At 37.3% G+C, this 24,212-nt stretch overlaps 1 protein-coding gene across 3 annotated transcripts in view; it reads right to left on the reverse strand.

Moving 5' to 3' along the window:
• The window catches only part of LOC121315561 (exostosin-1-like), a 313,424-nt gene that overhangs the window by 51,899 nt on the left and 237,313 nt on the right, over positions 1–24,212 (reverse strand). For all 3 annotated transcript variants that reach the window (XM_041249758.1, XM_041249759.1, XM_041249757.1), the window contains 2 exons: positions 5,305–5,398; positions 3,659–3,766 (listed from right to left, as the gene is read on the reverse strand). In XM_041249758.1, the coding sequence (XP_041105692.1) occupies positions 3,659–3,766; positions 5,305–5,398 (202 nt within the window). The remainder of the gene's footprint in view (positions 1–3,658; positions 3,767–5,304; positions 5,399–24,212) is intronic.

Raw genomic sequence — 24,212 nt, forward strand, 5'->3', positions numbered from 1 at the left:
GACTCAAACCACCAACCAAAGTTACACTTTAACTATAGACTAATATATACCTTGTTTCTTAATGTACTGGGTTTTAAACAAACAGTAACATGGGCTTGTGGCAAAGTGTCCCGCCCCTGTGTGTATATTGTGTTGTATGTTGTGTGTTAATGTTGGTGTATAGTCATTGGTACACTGGATATAAATGGGTCTGTGTAACATGAGTGTTTAAAATTTATACTTATATTTAGGCACGAGGATTGCACAGCACTTCATGTGCAAGTAAAATGTAATAATATGTGAGTACGGGGAATTGCACTTTATTAGTCCACCTGCAGTTGTACCGCGACTCCAATTGAATGATTGATTAGTAATCGAGTCTCAGTACAGCTGCATAAAATCAGCATGTTTTCACTCACTCGGGGTTGTGTGTTCAGTGAGTGGTGAGTGGGATTCGAGACGGAGGTTAAAATAATAATAATGGTTAATAGTTAAAATATCAGCTCACCGTGTTTGTCTGTGTAGTCCGTTTTTGTTTGTCTCTTTAATTTGGCGAAAGTGCCATGTCCTGTGTTTTTGTTTGTTTCAACCTTTTTATTTACTGTTCTGTTCATTCATTAAATGCTGAGCGAAACCAATCACTCAGATCCACCCAACTCCACCTCTCTATTGTTTATTTCCTGGTTCCTGTTTCTGGTCTGACGTCACCCACTACAGCTGTCTTTGTGATAGGACTACATTGGGGTATACAATACAGCTAAACAAGGAATTAAAGCCCCTTTTCTCAAACACTTTCTGTCAGTTTGCCCCACTAACTGCCCATAAAATGGTAGTGTAAATGTAACATCTAAGTTAAACCGTCCATGTAACTGTTACTGCATTCACACTGGATCAGTTTCCAAATAGACTCGGTCTGGTTCGTTTAATTTAAAACACTGTATCAATGTGCTTGCTGTTCACACTTATGTGCGAGCAAAGGGACCGAGTTCGTTTGGATGTGAGTTAAAGTTCTTTTTTTTTAGTCCTTGTGACGGGGTGCCCCACCCCTGTGCATATTTTTGTGTTTTATGTTGTATGTGGCATGTTTATGTGTGTGTGTATATTGGTGCATGGAGTGTGGATTATGTAGCACAGGTGAATTAAAATGTATATTTGGGTGCAGGGATTGCACAATCGCTTCAAGTGCAGATTAAAGTGAGTATTTGTCTGGGGGCACTGGGAGTGCACAATTAGTTCATGTGCAGATGTACCGAGATTCCAACTGAATGATTAGCATTTCAGTCTCGGTACAGCTGCATAAAAGATCCAGTGTTTCATGCACACAGGTTTGGGTGTTCATCAGTCGAGAATGGGAGAAACAGAGAAGGAGAAATTGAATAATAATAATAATAATAATAATAATAATATAATAATATAAATAATAATAATAATAATAATAATAATAATAATAATAATAATTGCTATGCTTACTGGGTCAATACCAGCACAACACTTGTTATTAGCGAGTGTTTGTTTGTTCCATATCCGACTGTTTGTTATTCTGTTTATTTTGGCCATAGTGCCTTTTTATTTCAGTCAAGTGTTATTGTTTTGTTCAACCTTTTTATTTAATAATGTAATAAACCTGCGCAGCAGTATTGTCTGTTATTCCAGGTCTGACATCACCACCAGTCATCCTGGTCACAGACATTCCTTTTCCATTTTTTTCAGGACCGAGTTTGTTTGTGTTCACAATTCAGTTTGCAAGTGCACTCGGTTCATTTATATGGTGTGTGACTCGGATGGGTACAATATCCTACAAGGTATCTTGAAAGATGGCAGCTATTGAACTATTGTGTCAGTTTTAAACAGCACATTTTAGGTTCTACTTATTGTTGACAATAAAAAAGCAACGAATTTCACGAAACCGACATTTTATATAATATTATAATATATATATATATATATATATATATAATCTTCTATTTACATTAAATTCTACTGATGTAAGTTGCCTAAAATATGTTATCATTAATCTCATCATCCATAAACCAAGGCTGAAACATTTTAACATTTTGACTCATCTACTGATTCAACTCTACATTGAGTCAAAGCACATTGTAACTCGATTCGCTCACATGTAGGGAAAAAACAATAAAATTTAAATCGGCATACAGAAAAACCACAATAACAAAAGCGGGAACGATCTCAAAACATTCCGCTATTATGACAAATTAGATGCAAATTTCGGACAGCGTCCAATATCACAAGACAGTCTGCAGTGAATCTTCTGGAAAAGTATCCATTGTCGTGTTTGGTGATAACAATGTTACAATGTCAATAATGATGACACAGTAATCTGGTTACCTGGTTACTATATGACCACCTCTCATGATAACATGAGTGAGACTTGTCCAGCTCACTGAATAACTTGAGAAACTCAGGAAACCCTGGAAACTCCTTTTTTTTTTTTTTTTTTGGCAAACTCGCGTTGCGCCTCAACTTGAGTTTTGCAAAATTCAGGCTAACCCGGGAGCACTTGAGTGCACTCGAGTTGGCTTGACTATGGAAACGAGATATTAGTCAACACAAGTAACTTCTGCCTCTCCAGATGAGCCACCCTGGCTATACTGGGTTAAAACCTGTACATTTTGTTTAAAACACAGGTTAGCCCATTTTGAACTGTCATTGCTGCTCTCCAAATGAATGCTGTTTCTAAATATGACCATAATTCTATATCAAAGATGTTTGTGAAAATAAATTAGCAAAGTTTTCTATGCTTTTTTCTACTGTTATTCAGCTGTAAAAGCAAAACTGTAAAAACAATACAGTGTATATACAAACTTGATTCCTATACCTCTTATAGTATATTAATGAAATCTAAGTAAGTCATCATGACAGACTTTTGTTTTAGATTTTTTTCATAGAAGTAGAGCTGATGATCCAGTTTGGATACAATATTGTAAAAATAAACAGATAAAGACTTTAATTTTCAAAGACATTCATTAAACGGAAGCTGTCATGGCCATCATTTTTCACAAGGCATAGTACAGATGCTATCAGGTGTTGTCTGCAGAAGGTAATGGCTGAAGATACCAGAATATATTACTCTGTTTTAAAGCCTGGATTAAATACAGTTGATATTCATGAAACTGCTATAGAATGTTGTTGTTGGCACTACAGCATAGGTGGGGCTCTGCTCTGCCACAGACAGTCTGAGACAGACAAAAGTAATGTGCTTGTTTCTATTCACTCGACAGAATCTAGCTAACACATGTTTCATGCACATACACTTAGCCAAACAATATAAAATTGTTAAAAGTAAAACACACAAAAAAATTAAAAGATCAATTCACCACTAGTGCCACAACAAGCATGGTCCATCTCTTTATTAGTACTGTAACAAGCTTGATCCAGTTGGGTCCATCTCTAGTGGACATTGAAGGAACTTCCAAAAGGAGAGATGATCCTTCAAGGTTTGTGTCTTCTCCATGTTAAAAAGCTCAAGCATTACATGTGCCATGGTCAAATACCCCAAAAGATGTTATGGTTGCACTTTCATTTAAAGTTACTGTATTGGAAACATTTCCAAAAATACTTGTGCAGTAGTATTACACCGTGATTGATACAAGGTAATGCAATATATTCATATTGACAGACATTGTTTAAGCACCATCAAACAAGATCAGACTTTTTCTACCTGCAGTAAAAGTCTCTCATCTCCAATGACAGCTGCTTTACTCCAGTTGATGATCTCAGAGAAAGGCAGTTCCCAGCCATTACTTAATAACACAGGGATACAGGCAGCCTGAAAATATAATTTAATATTTTAATAAACAGAGAAAGAGAGAGAGTGGTGGAAATGACAAATTCATTTTGACTGCTGTGAGGTTAAATTTATCAACATAGAACTATACATCAATGGAGATTAAAACTGTCTCACTCTATTCTAATTCTGTTTTGTAGTTTTTTGAAAGTGCTCAGACTTCTAAGTATGTACCAGCAAAAAAAAAAAAATCTCACCGAGTAAAACTTTGATGTTGGGCTGTTATCCTTTAACTTTATTGTATACATTATACATTGTAAGATTTCAGATTTGCTCCCTCACTGAACTCACCAATATTAAGGCACTGATATTCATAACCGATACACTCCATCCATATGTTATCTAAAAGCATTAATTTGCTGTCCCTGAGCAATGCATTAATGAAATAAGCCTGAACCGGTATTTGCTCTTAAAAGTATCTGTGAAAAGGATAGCGTCACAGCCAAGGCTGATGAATGTCAGGAACCAGACCCAGAGACAGAAGCTGTAGTTTAAAGGTGCTGTGGCACACATTTATTACACAGATGAATGGATGTTACCAAAGAGACAACGGCACAAGTGCCAAAATAAAAGGTTTACACAAAACAATGCAATATAGCTTTGGCCTTTGCCTTCACTTTAACATTTTACAACATCCTTTAACTACCCAGGTAACTCATCCAAACTCTTTTCAACAAACTATTTCTGGCTCCTTATATACAGCTGAGGCTGAAGCCTAATTCATCATCAATTATTCCATTATTCACTTCCAGCCACATTCTCACGGTAAGTTGGCAGGGAGAGATTAACTCCTTTTCTGCTGAATCAACACAAGCCATGTCACAGAAACCAAGCAGGAAACCTGGTGTCTTTACTGAAATGTAACGTGCTTAACTATATGTTTATTTTTCAATCCTTAATGAAATGCATTATTATTCAAAATTCAAGCAAACTTATTATACTATATTTCTACAATACAGATATTGTTTGATATTTCGTAGCTCTCAACATAGTAAAAGTGTCAATGGCTTTACAAGACACAGCAAAGTGCTTGAAAAGCTTCATTTTCAATGATAGTACTTTTGCAATTGCAAACACGGTGAAGAGTTCATACAGATTAGAATCATACCCCTACCAAGGAACTCTCATGGCACGGTCGTAGATTACTGTTCTTGAGACTGTACAGCAGCGGTGGGAAAACAATATCCAAAATTGGCACTTCCAGTTTTGCTGTTTGATCTAAACCCTTTCTAAATTGTTTAATTGCCTTTCAAGCTTGAGATGCGCCTTCTGATTTCTAATACTTGTATATGTGGTAATTCATTTCTCGTTAAGTTGTTTAGGAAGGGGAAAAAAAAAATCTATGCTGTATCTACAGTATTTTGTGCCACTGTGTTTGAAATTAAGACAGGTTGTCAATACCAATAACTCACACTCACGCTGCTGCCCAGAGCTGATTGACTGAACAGTGAGAAATGTGAACTGCAGATGAGTAATTCTGCAGGCCGAGGATGTTGTTAGCATAACGTTAACTTACGCACCTGCAGGGCTTCCAAAAAGCGAAAGGAACCCAGCCTCCGACCTCGGGGGACTAGGCAGAAACTGGAGTTGTGCAGCAGCTCTTGATAATCGAACCTGAAACAAGAGAGAACAAATACATATTAAGCATGAGATCAAACAGAAGATTATGCACTTTATATGCATGGTCTTTAAATCATTTTCAGGTTCCTTGTGTATGTAACTAATAACAATAAAATCTCAGACAAACGTTTACACTTTGTGCTAGATCCGGGTCATTATTAATAGAGGCAGATTCTACGCATAGGTTTTCCAAATGTGTATGCATGTATAAAACCTTGTAGAACATTTAAAACATTTCTGGACAGTTATTAAATAAGCCAACAGCAACTTTATTATTTATATATTTATTAAATTAATTAAATAATATAAAGCAGGCTCTTTAGCTTTGTAGGGCCCAAAAGAATCTAAATATCTGAAATACAGTACCAAAGATATAACACTTTTTAATAATCTGTTATTGCAGCTCTTCCACAATAGTAAAGAACGCAAACTTCATGGAAAATATTTGTGGTTATTACACTTTTCAATGATTATTGATTCTATTCATTTATTGTAGACCATTCCTTGCTGTGCAGTCTATGTGCTTTTTGGCTTAATTTAAAGCTGCAACTATGAGGTCCTGATCAATATCAAAAACGCGTCCATTACACTTCAATAGATACTTGAGTGTATGACCCCCTGATTGTTAGGTATACACAATAGCATATAAACCCTTAATGGGCCCTTATTATTATGCTGACTAAATGATATTTTAATGTCTTGCAAATTTCCCTAGTTCCACCATTACAAATTAAACCATTCTAAATCATTTATTTTTCAACACTAATGATAGCCCCAGATCTAGGAAAATCACAGAAAATGGTATGCTTTTTTCTAAAGATTCTTTTTAGTAATTCTGACTACTGGGGTCCATGTACCTGAAGATGTAGCTTTCAATCCCTAAACTCATATGAGAAAGATATGATTGATTATTATGTTTTGCTTAGTGTTTTGCCCAGAACAGCCTGTGATATTCAGTAAGGCCTAGCTTCAACACATACATACTGTAATCTTATAACTCACTCTATTCTCTTAAATTCCTGTTCTTGCATGTTTCCCTGCACTCTTCCAGTGCAACTCTCCTCTACACTTTCTTATTGACATAATAATAGATTGCAGACACCTGTAATTGTATGGCATTAGTCATCCCATGTAGCTCTGAATAGCTATAGGTAGAAGGGTATTGGCTATGGTGATTATTTCATTGAGAACAATAGAGCTTGTGGTATTGTATTAAATTGAAAACATAGTCACTACCCTGAAGACAATTTAATTTTTCTATTACGATTTATTTGGGCTGATGTCTGTAAGCTAAACTTTAACACATAAGTACAGAAGCTTCTAATATTTACGATATAATTGTAGGATTGCCATTTTTATTGAACAATTATACAGTGTACACTGATCTGTAAGGATTCCATGACAACAGATAATGCAAGGGCAGCATTATGAAAATAAAATGATTTCAGGTTGATTTGTTTTCTTGCCATATTTTAACATTTTAATGAGAGTGTAAAATCCAAATAAATGATTTGAAGATCATTGTCTGTTAGACAATGGAAAGTAAGCCTATTTAGCAACAATTTAAACAATATAAAACAAACACAGCATTTCTTTGAACAATACATTGGTGACTAGCTGCAATGAAGATGCTTTTTGCTAGTTTTATACGGCTGGGTTTATTCCTTTCAGAAAATGTGTCTTTGCCGTTGTACTCAATGGCACTTTTACCCCGGTGTGGAAAGAGCAGGATTAAGCTGCTCTGTAGTGCCTGCACAGCAAGTGGTAAGGGGGCTAAATAAGGGTACTGCTTAATGCTTTAAAAATGTCATGGATTTAAATAAAGCCTGCCTTCATTTGTAATGTGTAAAGGGAGATTTTTTTTTTATATCATTCTTGGATGATTGTTTTATATTTAATTTTTCAATACGCATGGTTTGATCTTTAACCTGAAGTCCCAGTGTGTAAATGGACACTACATGTTCAAAAACAAACAAACAAACAAAAAGACATCTATGATTTAAGAGGAAATATAAGCAAAACATAATTGCACTTCAATAATTTAAGCAGTCACACAGAGCCCTTTGGGATTATCCACCCTCAGTTGAAATGTGGGTTTGGCTAGTCTTAAATGGTACATAAGGACCTTTTTGTTTTATTGTGTTACATGTTCCCATGTGTTGCTACAACTGTTTGCGTAAGGTGTGTGTTTTGTTTACTTTTTTTTTTTTTTTACACATTTTGAACACTTATTTAAACTTTTATACTGCATTCACTGCCTCAAAATGGCTTCCCATGTACCCACATGGACCTCTCAGAACTGCATTTCCCATCATCCTCCTGCTCACTTATGTAATTGAGATGAATTTACCAGTGAGCAGAAGGATGATGGGAAATGTAGTTCTGAGAGGTCCATGCAAGTACATGGTAAGCCATGTTTTCATGTTTTACTAACAGTTGTAGCAACACATGAGAACATGTAACAAATCAGATAAAAAGGTCCTCATGTACCCTTTAAATACAATGCTCCTTTTAGAGTTTACACAAGCCCTGAATTACAGCATGAGAGGTAAAGTAACACAATGTAATTGTGAAAGGCACTGCATCAAACATCAATGACAAAGTTCAACGCTTGAATTGAAATAACTACTGTCAAATAAAAAATGCTCAACACACTAATTGAATTTAATATGTCAAATTTACAAAGCTCAAATAGTTAAAATGGAAACTGAAAATCTTAAATAAATTGATTGCAATTTAAATGACATACCCACCATTTTTCCTATTTCTGTTCAGCCTATTTTAAATCAATACTGAGCATTCTGTTCAAGTGAAGTATAGTAATCCATTGCAGTGGGATCAGAATAAGGGCGGGTATGTAAAAAGACTGTTTTAAATCCCATTATACACAGTGTAACAATTGTTTTATTCACACAGTTATTGTTTTGAGATTCAACTTGTATTAGGGAGCTCTCCTAAATCCCTTGTTTAGAAAGATACAGGCTATTAATGCTTGTGCCAGAGTAGCCGTCTGTTGTGTGAGTGTGTGCATTCGCTGCTGAGTGACAGGCAGGAGATGGAGATTGAAGTTGTTACGCAATGCAATGCAGTTGCTGTACAATGCATTAGTAAGACCTCATCTTGAATATTGTGTTCAGTTCTGGTCACCTCGCTAAAAAAAAAGGATATTGCTGCTCTAGAAAGAGTGCAAAGAAGAGCGACCAGAATTATTCTGGGTTTAAAAAGCATGTCATAGGCAAACAGGCTAAAAGAATCGAATCTGTTCAGTCTTGAACAAAGAAGACTATGAGGCGACCTAATTCAAGCATTCAAAATTCTAAAAGGTATTGACAATGTCAACCCAAGGGACTTTTTCAACCTGAAAAAAGAAACAAGGACCGGGGTCACAAATGGAGATTAGACAAAGGGGCATTCAGAACAGAAAATAGGAGGCACATTTTTTACACAGAGAATCGTGAGGGGCTGGAATCAACTCCCCAGTAATACTGTTGAAGCTGACACCCTGGGATCCTTCAAGAAGCTGCTTCATGAGATTCTGGGATCAATAAGCTACTAACAACCAAACGAGCAAGATGGGCTGAATGGCCTCCTCTCGTTTGTAAACTTTCTTATATTCTTATGTTCACGTTAAATAACTCTCCCGTTTCTTGTAATAGAGCCTGTGGGGATGGGTGGGTATCTTGTGTCCAGGTATATAGCCTGTAGGGATGGGTGGGTATCCTGTGTCCAGGTACACATCCTGTGGGGATGGGTGGGTAACCTGTGTCCAGGTACACATCCTGTGGGGATGGGTGGGTATCCTGTGTCCAGGTACACAGCCTGTGGGGATGGGTGGGTATCCTGTGTCTAGGTACACAGCCTGTAGGGATGGGTGGGTATCCTGTGTCCAGGTACACATCCTGTGGGGATGGATGGGTAACCTGTGTCCAGGTACACAGCCTGTGGGGATGGGTGGGTATCCTGTGTCCAGGTACACAGCCTGTAGGGATGGGTGGGTATCCTGTGTCCAGGTACACATCATGTGGGGATGGGTGGGTAACCTATGTCCAGGTACACATCCTGTGGGGATGGGTGGGTATCCTGTGTCCAGGTACACAGCCTGTGCGGATGGGTGGGTATCCTGTGTCCAGGTACACATCCTGTGGGGATGAATGGGTATCCTATAGCCAGGTACACAACAGCATTTGTTTAAAAAAGGACACAAATTTGATGTGGTAAATTATCTGTGAAGTTGGCCCTTGCAAAAATATGCACAAAGTTATACTGATGTAAAATTACAATACTAAGCAAATATACCACCCTTAAGAATCTAAAGCAGAAACATTTGCTGATCATATCATTACCTGGAATGGCTACTCAATGGTAGTGATGCCCATGCACAGGAGCTGATTAAATGAGTGGAACAGATTGCTTGTGTATGCTACCTGGTTCATTTATTTAATACAGCGCTTTTCACAAAAGCAATGCCTCAGAGCGCTTTACATGGCTAAAACAAGCAGGAAATACAATAATCACAGTAAATGAAAATACATGAGCAGGAGAGTAAATGCATTAATAGATAACACAGAAGTAAATGAAAACAAGATCAATAAAACAATAAGAATGCAATTAAATTAAATGCATAAGTAGATAAAACATAAATAAAAACAAGATTAGTGAAACAATAAAACCACAGACGATAAAAGGAAACAATCATTTTAAAATAACAAATATAGCAATAGTACATCAAAATGTATAAAACTGTTACCAGTGCCACTGTGGCATTTGTACATTAATGTCTGTTGATGAAACCCATATTAACTAAAAAACAACCTTTGAACTTGACTCAGTTAGTGCTGAAAAGGCCAATATTTTTATAGTTTCAAGAAGGTAATGTTGGTCTGCTTGTGATACGAGTATCCAGTAATGATGGAACTTCATAAGCTGATATATATATACCTTTTTAAACATAAAATGAAGAACATATGCAAATTAGGGATTCATTAACATATTACATTAACAGTTAAGTAACTGGCATTTACTACAGAACATGTTATACGACTTACAGTACCACATGTTGTACTTAAATGTTAAAGAAAAGCTGTATTTTTTTAAACAAACTTTCTAATTCCATACTAGTCAAAGGCCTTAAAACACTGAACCCTTGCTCTGCCAAATAAATAAATAAATAAATAAATAAATAATAATAACATCCCTTCCTATATATACTCTATTAGATGTCAAATTCGATCACGCTGTTGTTGTGATTTGCTGCTAAGAGTATTGCGTGAACTACAAGTGCACCAGAAATCCAGACTGTTTGGCTGATAAGCTCTTTCTGTTGTGATGCTGTCACAGAGAATCTGTGCTGTGTGTTAGTAACTTGATGTGTCAGGTTTTTTTGTTCTGTAAAGCTACACAGTAATAGACCTCAGATCCCACCCCCAGTCTTATAATGTGCAAGTAGGCTAATAGCAAACATTTTCAAAATGCAAACCTCGTACACATCTAGGTCATCAGCACAGTAAAAGATACAGTGTTCTTTAGTCTGTCTGTCATGATATAGGACTAGTGAAATGAATAGAACAATTTTGGGTGCAGCGTATCAGCAGCTCTTATATTCTACAGGGTTTCCCTTCAACACAATAGCGTTCCTTAACCTGAATCTGCAGCCTCAGGGGAACCTAAAGTGACCTTCCTTGAATAACTGCAGCTATGAAGTAATCAAACACCCAAACCGTTTGGTGTTCGCAGACTGTTTTCTAACTTATCCCCATGATCAGATAATTAGTTCACATTCATTACTTGTTATTTTGGTGGGGCTGTATTTATGTGAGGTTCTGATGCCATTTTCGAGAAAGATGCTCACAAAAAATGAAACATCATTGGAGAAGTGGAGAAGATTCTCTGCAAGCTGCATCGTGGAGAAGTGGAGAAGATTCTCTTCAAGCTGCACTGTTCCTTGCTGACAGAGGTTTTGGGTCAGATGCTGCGAGTGAAATTAACGTGGAAATCTTTAAGTAAATGCAATTCGTGGTTGTGTGTTCTTGGTTGTTCAAAAAATTGTTTTAATCGAACAATGATGCAAATTAACCCTTCGTCAGTGTGGCAATAATTGAGCTCCCATGGAAGGGGGTGCAAATGCACCACACATAAACACGGTTAACTTATTATTTATTGCACTTGCAAACTTAACATGTACAAAATCTAGTAAACAAACGCTTTATCAACACATACACGTGTTTCAATATGAAGTTGATTTGCACATAAAAACAAAACAAAAAAACTTCAATCTTTTCATAAAAACAGTGCAGAGAACTTGCATATGGAACAAAAAAAGAAAGACAGGCTTCATTCCCTCTAAACATAAAAAAGAATGCCAATCCAAATAGAGCCATTATCAAAGTTCGGGGCAGATTTACTCCAAAGTGCCTGTCATCTCTCTCAGACAAGTGAACGGGCTGTGCAGTGGCTAGTGCCTAGTTTATTAAAGATGCCTTTTTTTAAAACTCTCAGAATAAATTCATATTGTTTTCAATAATGTACTGTAATAAGCAGGCTACTGTAAAGAATGCAGTGCTGGAAACGTACGTACTATACACACATAGACGCTCATTATAAATTAGAAAATTGACTATGAATGGCTACTAAATGACTCTGCAGGGTTAAATCAATAATTTTAGAAGCTGTACATCATTTCTACATGTATCCCAGCTCCCCCACAATTCTTAGCATTCTATTCTGCAAGTAAACTTGAGCTGCGAATTGTAACCTAAACATGATATGAAAGACAAACCTTTTTTGCTCAATGAAGATGGAAAAGGTGATTAAATAATACTATACACATATAGACGTACATTTTGATGAAAATGACCAATGGCTAAACAAATAACAAATGTACTCTTTTTACAACTCTATCAGCTCCCTTGCAACCCTCAAAAATTCTTCCAGTGTGCAGTAGCTGTGTTTTTTGTAACCATCAGAAGGCAGAAAGGGGTGCAAATGCTCCTCAAACATTTACCATGTGCACTTTGAAGAAGTATTACTCCCATTTCCTGATTTTGACAAGGACGTTCTTGGTATCAAAATAAAGGTAAGCAATTCAATTTTAAAGAGGTATGAGATATGTTAATTTGAATCACGCTGGGGTGCATTTGCTAATGAAAGGTTAATACGGGTATGGTAATACTTTCTTTCTTGATAATGGCATTTTAAAAGTTTATCCAGATCTATTACAGCTTTGCGTTACTACTGATTACATATAGTTTTACATTTTTATATGTGTACTCAGTGGCTAAACTTTGTTTTCAAAAGTGTGGGGAGTCTGGGGGAGGGGGGGGGGGGTGCAGTTTCTGTAGCTGGGGCATGCATGAAGATTATTCTAAGTTACATATAGAAATACAATTAAAAATAAACATCTATTTAATTCAGATTGTTGCCTTTGCAGTCGTGAACTCCTTCTACGGAAGACAGGAGGGGGGATTTCATAGCTCTAGGATAATAAGATCCCAATATGCAAATAGAAAATATTTATAGTATTGAGAACACAGACATCAGAAATGGTATCACAGTTGAGAAATTTCACAATGAAGAGAAAAAGTTATTTACTACAGGGTCGCGCTTTCTCCTCTCTGCTTGAGCTCACCCATAGTACACTGCATGCCAACTCTGCCTCAGTTGATTGGCATTTCCACTGGGTCCTAGAGGAGAATGCTCTACTAACTAGTGGGTATAAGAATATTAATTATTGAGAAATGAAAGTACTGCTGCAATGTAAGGGGGACATTTCCCCAAACTTGAAAAAGTGAGGGGGCATGTCCTCTGCTTCTCCCACGTAAATTACACCTGTGCAGCTACTGCTGTCTTAAAATAAATTATTATTTCAGCAGAATGGTCAGCCATTTGTTTTGCTACACAAAAAAGTGTGGCTGTTGTGTACCCAGTAAAACACTCTAAAACAACGGTACTTTATTGCAACAACAGTTAAAGCATGTACATTCACAAAAGTTGCCTCTACTTTACAAGCAGCTTCATTCAGCTACTCAGCTCACCTTGTGTGCTCACAACAAGAATGTATAGAATCTGGTTAAATACATGTGTAGCGTACGTGCACGTCAGCCACTCAATAACTAACATAACAATCAATTAGTTGTATGTGCTAATAACACAGTGTACAGGCAAATGGGATGAATTGAAAACCATGCTGTCAATAGTGTCCCTTCTGTTACAACCACTTGTAGAAGAGAGGTAGAATATATATACTTTAGATATATATATTATATATATATTATATATAATATATATATATATATATATGCAACCTTTTGAGCACACAAGCACTCTCTTAAAAAGGAAAAAAAAAGAAGTTTAGATAAAATCCATGTGTTTTTTATTCAATACGCTTGGTGGTGACATTCAGAGGAGTTGTTTTCAGCAGTTAATGAAACTACTATTGAGAAGTACTATTGAGAAGTAACTTCTAAAGAAAGAATAAGTAGAGGAATTCCTGAAAAATATAGCGTTACATATCCCCATCTGTTGCTACAACTGCTTAAATAACGTACCTGTAATTTTTATTTTCATTGTTAACATCCTGACAAATTTTTACACTTATAACTTTAAAGTCTTTTTCAAAGCTCTTTTCAAAGTGGCTGCTCTAGTGCACGGATAGTGAAAGGATTATTGCCCACATTGTCAAGCAGGGAGCTCAGCAACAACAATCCACGATATGGTATGGAACAGAAAAACCAAAGTACTTGTTATGTTTTTCTTTTAAATCTAAATATTCGTTTAGCAGCTCAAAGTGAACAGCTGATGAAAAAAAAAACATGCAGAATCTATCACATCTGCATTTTCCACCTGATTTCCACTCTGATATATAGGTATCATTATTATACTGGTTTTAATAATAATAATAATAAAAAATATATCATTTTTAGTTATTATAGTTTTGTCTTGAGGTAATGTTTTTGATGTTATAAACATTTTAAAACGCACACACACACAATTATGCTGAGGTGGGAAGTAAATTGTAACATGATAAAAATTCACAGTGCAGACCATTTTGTATTATTTATAATGACTTTGCTAAGCATTTCCAAAGACATTCCTAAATACTGTCTTTTAATTCTGTGCATCCAAAGACATGTAATTAAGTTTTAAGAATGAAGCCTACTGTTTGATATTTAATTTAATATTAAATAAACGGGGGGGGGGGGGGGGGGGGAATCTGATTATTATCCCTTTTATTGAAACTGTGGTATAATTCTGTGAACGAAAATTGTAAAGGGTACTATAGCTGAAACCTATCGACAGTGTACCTATGGTACAGTGAAGGTTGAAAGAGGATAGTGTAGCGACCTGAGGTATTGTAGCGACCTGAGGTATTGTTTGTCTGTTTGTTATTGAATAGGTGCATGTATTGCTCGGGATGGGACCATGCTGGGGGGGGGGGTAGAAGAATATGAGAGGAGAGGAAGTAGCTTGGTGAGGGTTAGTGTGTGTGTGTCTGTGGGGAAGGTTAGTGAGTTTATAGCAGTCCAGTCGGATCACCCCCCTCCACCGGTGAGGAATGGTGCAGCTCCCGCAGTTGCCAGGCAGCCAGGGAGAGTGATGTGCTGATTGGTGAGACAGTGGGTCGGGGTAGTGTTAGGCTGGGGGGGGTGGGGGTGGTATAAGGCAGGGGAATACGTCAGAGCTTATTTGGTTGCTGGCCTGGTATGAATGTTGATTTGTCCCTTCAGAGCTTCCGTACAAATGTGTTGATAGTGACGTGTGGATGAGCTGTACTGGGGCTTGTAGTTTTTATGAAATTTATAATAGGTATCTTTTCTTACGATAGCTTATGACTGATTTTTTAAAAATTTGTATGCATAGGCCTGTGTGTTAAAAATAAGCATGCTTCCAGTTAAAACAAATAATTGGGCTATTTTTGAAGTGACTTTTGGCTATAAACCCAGCAGAAATCTAGCAACCCTGCAGGAGAGTGATACAAGAGAATGATTGAGAGCAGACAGAAAAGTACAATTACAGTAAATAAGCCTACGAGGGTTAGCCAGAACGAGAGCTGGGTAGTGGCTGTGAGAGCGACTGGAGTAGGAACGAGAATAGAGGGAATAGCGTCGCAGCATCACCTCCCTCCATCCCCCACTCAACTCAGCCCAGCTTACCTGTTGCTTTCTTCCTATTATGCTTGAGATCCCTAGCCAGAATCATTCCATCTTAACCACAGCTAGTCCTTTCTGCTACTTCAGATAAGTTCTTCACTGTGCAATGAAACTCTTAGCCACTGAACCAGACATCTTTGAGAAAACGGGTTGTAGACTGCCACAAATCCTCGACCACCCACCTCCACTGGGTAAACTTGGACTCCCATCCTCACTGTTCTGCTTCAGCAGCTAGTTGAGCATACCGAAGTTTCTTCCTCTCATACGCCTCAGCCACAGCATCCTTCCATGGCACTGTTAACTCTACCATATGAACAAGATGTGCTGATCTGGTCGAAGGTTAGTGGTGGCAATCTCAGATGGAAAAATAAGCTGTTGACCAACATCTTCCAGCATTTTCCAGTCTCTAGCAGCTTCCAGTTGTCCTGGGCGAGGACCACCCTTGGCTAAGACCCACCTTACATCTTGTCAAAATGTGCCTTAATGTTGCAGGTGATGAACACAAAGGACATGAGGGATCCTCACCCACCCAGAGGTTTAGGTTCTGTAGTGATGGGATAACATCATATTTTGATCTGATAAGGAATCTGATCCTGCTCTGTTCCATTGTCCATAGGTCTTGCCAGCAATCCAGCATTGATCCACGCTCTCCCATCTTGTAATTGTTGTTTATTGTGTCTTCTTAGAAATTAAATCATAGGAGTATTATTGTGCAGAAGCTCATTAAATATAGTGATGTAATCATTCATTCAGTGGTGTTTGATTCTAGATGATTATTATAATGTATTTATAGTTTGAATTATATAAACTGAATCCAATTCATACTTTGAGCTCCCGCTTCAGTTCCTGGTTGGTAACACACTACAATAAAAGTTTTATCTTGTGCTGTGTATTAAAGTTGGGGATTATCTGATCCTCAGCTTTGTTCTGCATGTTTTTTTGTTTTCATTGCAATTGGTACTAAATTAGTACGTAGCTGAGGATGACCCTGAGATAGTACTAACCAGTCCACAGCTTAATATGCAGCAAAGTACTAAATTCCCAAGTTTGCTTCAATTACAAAACACACAATTAATTTAAAGTCTGATCCCCCTTGTCATGTTTTAGAGAACATTTATAGACTGTTAAAGAAGAACATTTTCTTTAATTCCTCAAAACAGAGTTAAAATAAATATATTATCAATGCTAATAAGAGACAGCTTGATTTCTTGGATGTACTGGGTTCACTGTTACAGGGAACAATATGTACAAGAGACCCTCTTAGTGTTTCCTGGCCAAACCTCCACCAAACATTTCACACAACTTTCATGAAAGCCACTGCTTACCAAATTTCTTATATTTCACAATATGATCTTTCAAGTCTTAAAAATGAATGAGCAACACATTAATGAGTTTGCTTACAGCTCACCTCTAGAAGGGCAGTTCATTAATCATAGTGCTGTAAATAATTCTGGTGGTTATTTAATCTCCACACAAATAAGAACAGCCTTTTTTAAACAAATATATTGAGGATCTGTGTTGTAACATTAATTGCCTTAGAAATAATAATAAACATAAAGAAATACTATTTGGAATTTAACCTTTAAGCATAGTGCTATGGTACTAGGGCTTTTGTTTTCTGAAAATGTCAATGTACTGGAACCTAAGATGTTATCGGGTAGTGGCACTGTGGTCAAATAAATATAAAAAAGGACAAATGGAGATCATCACTATAGAGGGGTTGCTGGCTCAAAAGACCTTTCAGTAATTCTTAAGTTCCAGGACTAAAAAGGAATGTTTGTATAATTAAAAAAAGTAAATGTATGCATATCACTTGACTCAGTAGTGCCTTATCTTTATGTCAAATGCATACAAACCAGAACTGCCTTTCCTGGGTAAATCATTTCTAGATTAAATAATCAACAATCTATTGCTTGTTATATATAATACTACTCCTAACACGACTACAACTACTACGACTAATAATAATAATAATAATAATAACTCGATGCATAGAGTAGATACATTACTTATCAATAATGCCTAATTATTGGAATTGGACTATAAATCCAAACAAATTTAAGTGTAAAGTTGACCTCTCTGAGGTCATTTCATTAATATTCTCAGCTCTGGCATGTCAGACACAAATTATGCTGTAGTTTGGGTAATCAGTTTTATGGAAATTCACTTGATTGGCTTGTGTGAAACAGGGTAGAAAGAGCACCCTGAAAACAAGATGTTGATTGTATACACTATACATAACTACTCCAACAAGTGTCCCATTACCTTTTGAACAGACAGTAAACTGTATATATATGGGGGCAGGGCTCCCTTTTATTGAACTTGCTCTATGATGATATTAGAAGTGTGTATTTGTGTACAGCATGTCACATACAGCTATTGCAATACCCAAGCTAATAATAATCAACATACATTTCTGGCTTCACAAATAATTTATCAGTTCTTCACAACATTTTTTTTTTTAACAAAAACAATGAATTGCTGTTAATGTAGAACCCACACAAGTGATCTGAAAAAGCATTACAAATGTTTTTTCTCAGCTAACTGGCAAAGTTCCAATTAGTTATTTAATCTAATCTCTCTTTCCATTTTATCTGCATCTTTACTGTTTCAAGAAAACAGATCTGGCACTTTCAGATATCAAGGCCATACGTTTTCTCTGCCACTGTAAACAGATAAAGGAAGATAATGCTATAAAACAAGAGTGGGGGAAATGCTGCATCTGCAAAGGGAACGTAATGCATTTTTTATAAGAAGTTAATCCGTTTCTTGTATAACTCAATCTAAATCAAATTACCAGGTTACAATGCTGTCAGTTACTGTGGTAATTAGATAGAGCTTCTCTTCCCTGGAGCTAAAGAGACTTAAAGGAAAGAAAAGGGAACAATCACATTATATTTACGCTTACATTTTCCTCAGTCCAGTGAAAGATGAACTAGTTCTACAGGACTGGCAGTTGTTTCATTGGAAAGTGTGATGAATTAGGTTTTAAATGAAAAGCACAAGAAAAGGCATTTTGGTGGCAATACTCAGACATCTGTAAACTGTTAAATCAGCTTGTTTTATGCCTGGGATATTAATTAGCAGGTTTTCTTAAGCAATTGCACGGCGCCAGGGACGGAACTTGAGAGAAACAATACATATCTCCTGTGCACAACTTACTATCTCGTGGCCACAAGATACCTATATTGTGCGCACAATATTATATATATATAATATATATTATATATATATATATATATATATATATATATATATATATATATATATATATATATATATATGTGTTTTTTCTCATGTCCCCTCCTGGACTCCGTACAATTGCAAAATCAGCTTAGATATCACAATCCATGGTGCTGGTACCTTGAGGATGGAAAGCCGTCTGATCTCAAATGCTTTCCTGTCAGTTCTACGGTTAGGTTATCAGGTATTTGTGGATTGAATTCCAACTCTTACATTTATATGCAGCAAGATCAGAATTCAGGGAAGCCAAAGAGCTGCCCCATTTCAAAATCTCTGTTTTAATGGGGTAATTACCATGTGTAATCAATTGGCATCTCAGCACACTGAAATGAATGGAAAATCAAGGGCTGGACATGAATCGGTAACCTCATGGTTCAAAAACAAGCATCTTCCCTTTCAACTAAGGACCAAGCTCTGTATCTGAGAGGAAAGTCCATCTTTTATGCTTATGTCAGCTGCTAGGATGTGATATATTGCCCATGGGTTTACCTAATCTGAACTTTACACACACACTCAGTTATGAACAACATTAAACAGTTACATATTGTAGCCATGGCTCTTGGTACCCACACAGTACAGTATTTAATCTTTTGCTTTTTACGTTTCCTTTCCAACACAAACACAACCAGAGCACTGTTTGCACACTGATGTACAAGTCAATAGAGTGAAGACAGAGAGTATTGATTGGCTGAGGAGCTGTTTTGGTTTGCAGATTATTACAAGAACACAAGAGGACAGCCTTGACACCACAAAGTCACAGAGGTGACAGAAAAAAAGCACAACATAAAGCATACATTTAAACAAGCTTATATGGATTTTTTTTCTTCACTGAAAGAATTTTCTTTTCTTATGTTACAGTTATTCGGGTATTCGATTCTACACTTTCTACACTTGGCTACTGTATTTTTCACAGCGCAGCTTCAGATCTATTACTATTTGTGTCCATGCAACAGTATTCACTCCAGCCTGAATGAATCAAGTCTCAACGTAGTAACCTGCATCTCTACTTTCATGAACAATTCAGAAAACAATGTACAATTTGTATAGTGTTTTAAACTGCACACTACACATCTGAAGTTTTCAAGTCCAGTAATGTCCTCCCTCTTTTTATATGGGCACTTCGACATTTGAGATTAATGTCCACATTAAATAGATAGACCCTTGGTTCAACATTTCATTCTCCAAAAGGATTGTTACCTTCCAAATAAATGACCGTAGCTGTAAAAGCATGATCCAGAGGGCAAGTTGAAATGATCAGTATGGTTGTTATACTTGCAAGAAATCCCACTGGAAACAGTATGGTTCTTTGCTGCAGACTTTACTTTGGAAACAGTACAGTAAAAACATCTCTTCAAATAAAAACTATGCAAGAGGAAACCTCACTGCCTAAATAGCAATTTCCTGTGTCTTCAAAAAAGTGTGGCCAGAAGGAGAAAAGACACATTTTGCAGTAAGAGCACTGGCCCTTTAAGAAACCATGACTGGTGCTTGTGCATGCAGAATGGAACTGTAGGTCCAGCGAGTACGTTTTCTCTAGGGACAAGAATTTGGTAATGCGCACACCTGGAAAGGGAGCCTTGTATCCTAAGCCACATGAGGGGCACTTGCCACTCTCGTTGATAAATACACTTATTTTACATATAAAATAAATCCAGAAAATTATCCCAAAAAACGTTTGTGTGTCTTGAGTCTTGTATGGCCAAAGTAAGAGAACATCAGCTACAAATTTTGAACCAGGAGTGGCGTCTGGATGTTTGGAGAGTGGTGGTAAGAGTGCAGCACCTCTAGAGATCTGAAGACTGCAAGAAGACCTGGGGTTCAGTGGACAACCAACAGGGACGCAGCAAGGAATCAAGAGAGTGTTGTGAATGTCCAAGGGGGTGGGGTGGGGGATCCACTACAGTCAAGATGGGCAGCAACCACCTGACAGTGCAGCTGGGAATGCAGAGGACCCACACTCCCTGGGACCGGACTGGCTTCTCAGAGACTCAGGTTATATCCTTTTTTTTTAAATGTAGTCATTGCCAATTGTTTTTTAACCTGGTTTTCTCCCCAATTTGGAATGCCCAATTGTTATTTATACCCCGGTTCACCTCTGCAACCCTCCTGTGACTCGTAAAACAGAGGCTGAAACACGCATCCTCCGAAACATGCTTCTGCCAATCTGTCATTTTTTGCAATCCGGATCCACAGTGAGGCCACCAGACCTATAGAGCCGGAGGACATCACAGATCTGATGGCTCCACTGCAGAACCTGACCTGCTTATGCCATTCCTAGAGGGGCCTGCTTTGGAGGAAGTGTGCTTGTGCACAGGTACTGAGCGTGAAAGCCCTAGTAATTAGTTAAAGATTTTGAATGAAGCTTTCAGGGAAAAGCACTCTCTTCCCCAGTGGCTTTGTGCATTGTATGGTCTAAAACAAAATGAGGCAGAGACTATACGACAATATTCACAAATGTGTTGTCACTAGGGATGCACCGAATCCAGGATTCAGTTTTGGAATCCTATATCCGCTCAGACGCTGATCCATTTTTATACATCCCTCCGATGTGTGCAGTTCTTCTTTAAATAAAAGACACAAATCCAGTATTGAATGTAACTGTTTTATTTAATAACTTATTAAAGTTATTCAAGAACAAGAACACGTTTGATGAACTCAGTTGCAGCTCTCAGCTCCCTAAATTACTGTTGGCGCACACACTAAACACGTCACCCAGCTGCTGAATGCAAACATACCCCACCCCCCTCTTCCGTATGCAACACAGCACATTCACATCACACTTTTCATGAAGCAAAGTTAAGCAAAGTTATCCTGAAACATATAGTAATGGCAAACTGTTGTAGACTTTTGTGCTTTGTTGTTTTGTCTGTAAAAAGATTATACTGAGATAAAAAAATAAAAACTTGGTGCACAGAAATATATATTTTTTAATAATTTTTTGGTTGAAACGTCGTAAAAGAAAATGGTGGGTTAAAGCAAAGATGCAGCTCTCCTTTCTTGTAAAGGTAAAGTAAACGGTTCTGAATTTTGAAATTTCTGTTGTGGGTAGGAGGGGGCTAGCGGTAAATTTTGTAAGTTTGAAACTAAAATCTTATTCAGGGATATATTTTCATTCGTTAATAAAAATATTATTAACTGAAAGGCCCAAAACTACAGATTGTGTGCGTCCCTTGTTAGTAGCTGCCAGTCTGTTTTTCATTCAACAGTTTCCTTCATTTTTCTTGACAATTTTTGTAGGATTCGGTATTCAGTTTGGTATTTGGCTGAATCTTTTTAGATGGATTCGGTATTCGTCCGAGTCCCAAAAACTTGGATTCGTTGCATCCCTAGTTGTCACAGCTCTTAGTGTCCATTAGTAATCGGTATGAGGATGTAGGCAGATGGGCAGCAGAGCCTTAGAGACCAGTTTGCAGAGAGACTCAGAGATGTTTCACTAAGGAGAGAACTTGGGAGAATGATCAGAGATTAACGAAGCACGTCCTTCTTTCATACAATGAAGCTATTATTCAGTCGGAGAAGGTAGAAAAATGACCAGTTGTCAGTAAAGCCACTAAGAGTAGCACTATTGAAGCCTTCACTGACTCAAGACTCAACCAGGGTCGGGCTATAGGTGAACTTATTAATGTAGTCAGAAACCTTACTGTACAGGGTAAGAATAAAAGAAGCGAGAGGTATTGGGGCCCCAGGGCACAGCCTCACTGAGGTTGGAAAACCCATATGTCTTCGCTGTAATGGAGTTGGGCACATAGCCAAAAATTGCCCACAGAAGCCCACAGAACCACAAATAGCTGTGCAAGACAACCCTAAGCTAGCTCCCTCCGTTACTGTGAGCCATGTAACGAGAGTGGAGAGGACTGACTCCACTTGTACTTGACACCCACTGAGATCAGCTGTTGGAGTGGGCAACTGGAAAATGCCCTGTGGTAGATATTAGAAGTTAACAACATTTACAAGTTCTAAATATTGGGCAACATTTAACCAAATGAATGCTCAAATTACCTGTTTTGCTATTACTTTGTTATTTTGATAAGCTTGACCTAACATTTGCAATGTAGTACAGAATGCAATATTTTACTGCCAAATATAAACAATCCACAATTTTGTTTCCTAGTTTGTATGGAATATACTGTACATATAAAAGGCAAGTTGAAATCAGATGCCAAGCAGAGCTACAAATGTGCTCAAGGCTTTTCTGCATTTTGTGAGCACTCTTTACTACAAATCATTGGGAAGGAAATCGTATTCATAAATACCATACAAAATCTTCATGTTTTTTCCAATTTTTCCAATAATCATTTATTATTTCGTTGGAGATGCTGTCTTGGTTTTCACTTAGTTTATGTTTGATGAATTTCATGGGACATTCCCACACTATTCCCAAAATAAATGATACATATTTTTTAAGCAAGTGGTCTGAGATGGGTAATACGGGCAACAAATGTTACTAAGCATCACAAAACAGCAGGGTTGGTCCAACACTTTCTAGGAAACTTATAAATGTTTGGTTCCAGAAGCGATTCCCTTCACAGAATGCAATGAAAATGCAGACAGGACCACAAGATAGGAGAGACACAAAAAGAGGACAAGATGTTCTTACTTGAGTTCTTCCTTTTATATGTATGTAGGTGTAAATTAAAACACAAGACTCTAGTCTTTTCTAAGAGCCACTTGCTTCAGAAGATGAACAAACCGATCCTTAGGCTCTTGTGTTTGCTGTCTACTTAAAACAGAAGTTAACCCACCCCCCGCCCCCCTCCCGCTAGCCTTCAGCTGCAACTTAGACAAAAATCTGCATCCAGCTGCATAAAAGAGTGGTGAGCATATAGGTCCTTGTTTATGTGGAATTCAAGCATAAGGATGGACACACCCAATAGATTTAGACTATCCAGATTGCAAAAAGAAAATGCAATTTTGGTTGCAAAATAGGAAAACTATGATAGAAAATCTATTTTGTAAAAATAAGTTTTCAATCTTGACTTAAAAACAGTAAGAGTCTTTCCTTGATAGAAGAAGGCAGGGTATTCTATAATTGAAGAGTTTTACTAGAAAAGGCTTTTCCTCCCAAACTTTTTTTTATTCATCCTGGAATAACCAGCAGTCCCGCATCCTGTGATCTAAGAGTGTGGTTAGGAGTATACAGGGTCAGTAATTCCTATAAGTAACCTGGGGATAATCCATTTAGGGTCTTAAGTTAAAAGCTAAATTGTAAAATCAATTCTAAACTGAACAGTGCAGAATTCTAGCGGAAGTGTTCTGAATGAGCTGTAAGTGAGACACCCCACGTTTTCGGATACCAGAGAAAAGTGCTTTACAAAAATCAATTCTAAATGAAACAAAGGCATGCATTAGTCTTTCAGCATCAGATACAGAAATAATAGATCTTTTAGATATGTTTCTCGAATGATAAAAAGATACTTTAG

This window comes from Polyodon spathula, chromosome 5 (genome assembly GCF_017654505.1).
Source record: "Polyodon spathula isolate WHYD16114869_AA chromosome 5, ASM1765450v1, whole genome shotgun sequence".
In the NCBI taxonomy this organism is placed as follows: Eukaryota; Metazoa; Chordata; class Actinopteri; order Acipenseriformes; family Polyodontidae; genus Polyodon; species Polyodon spathula.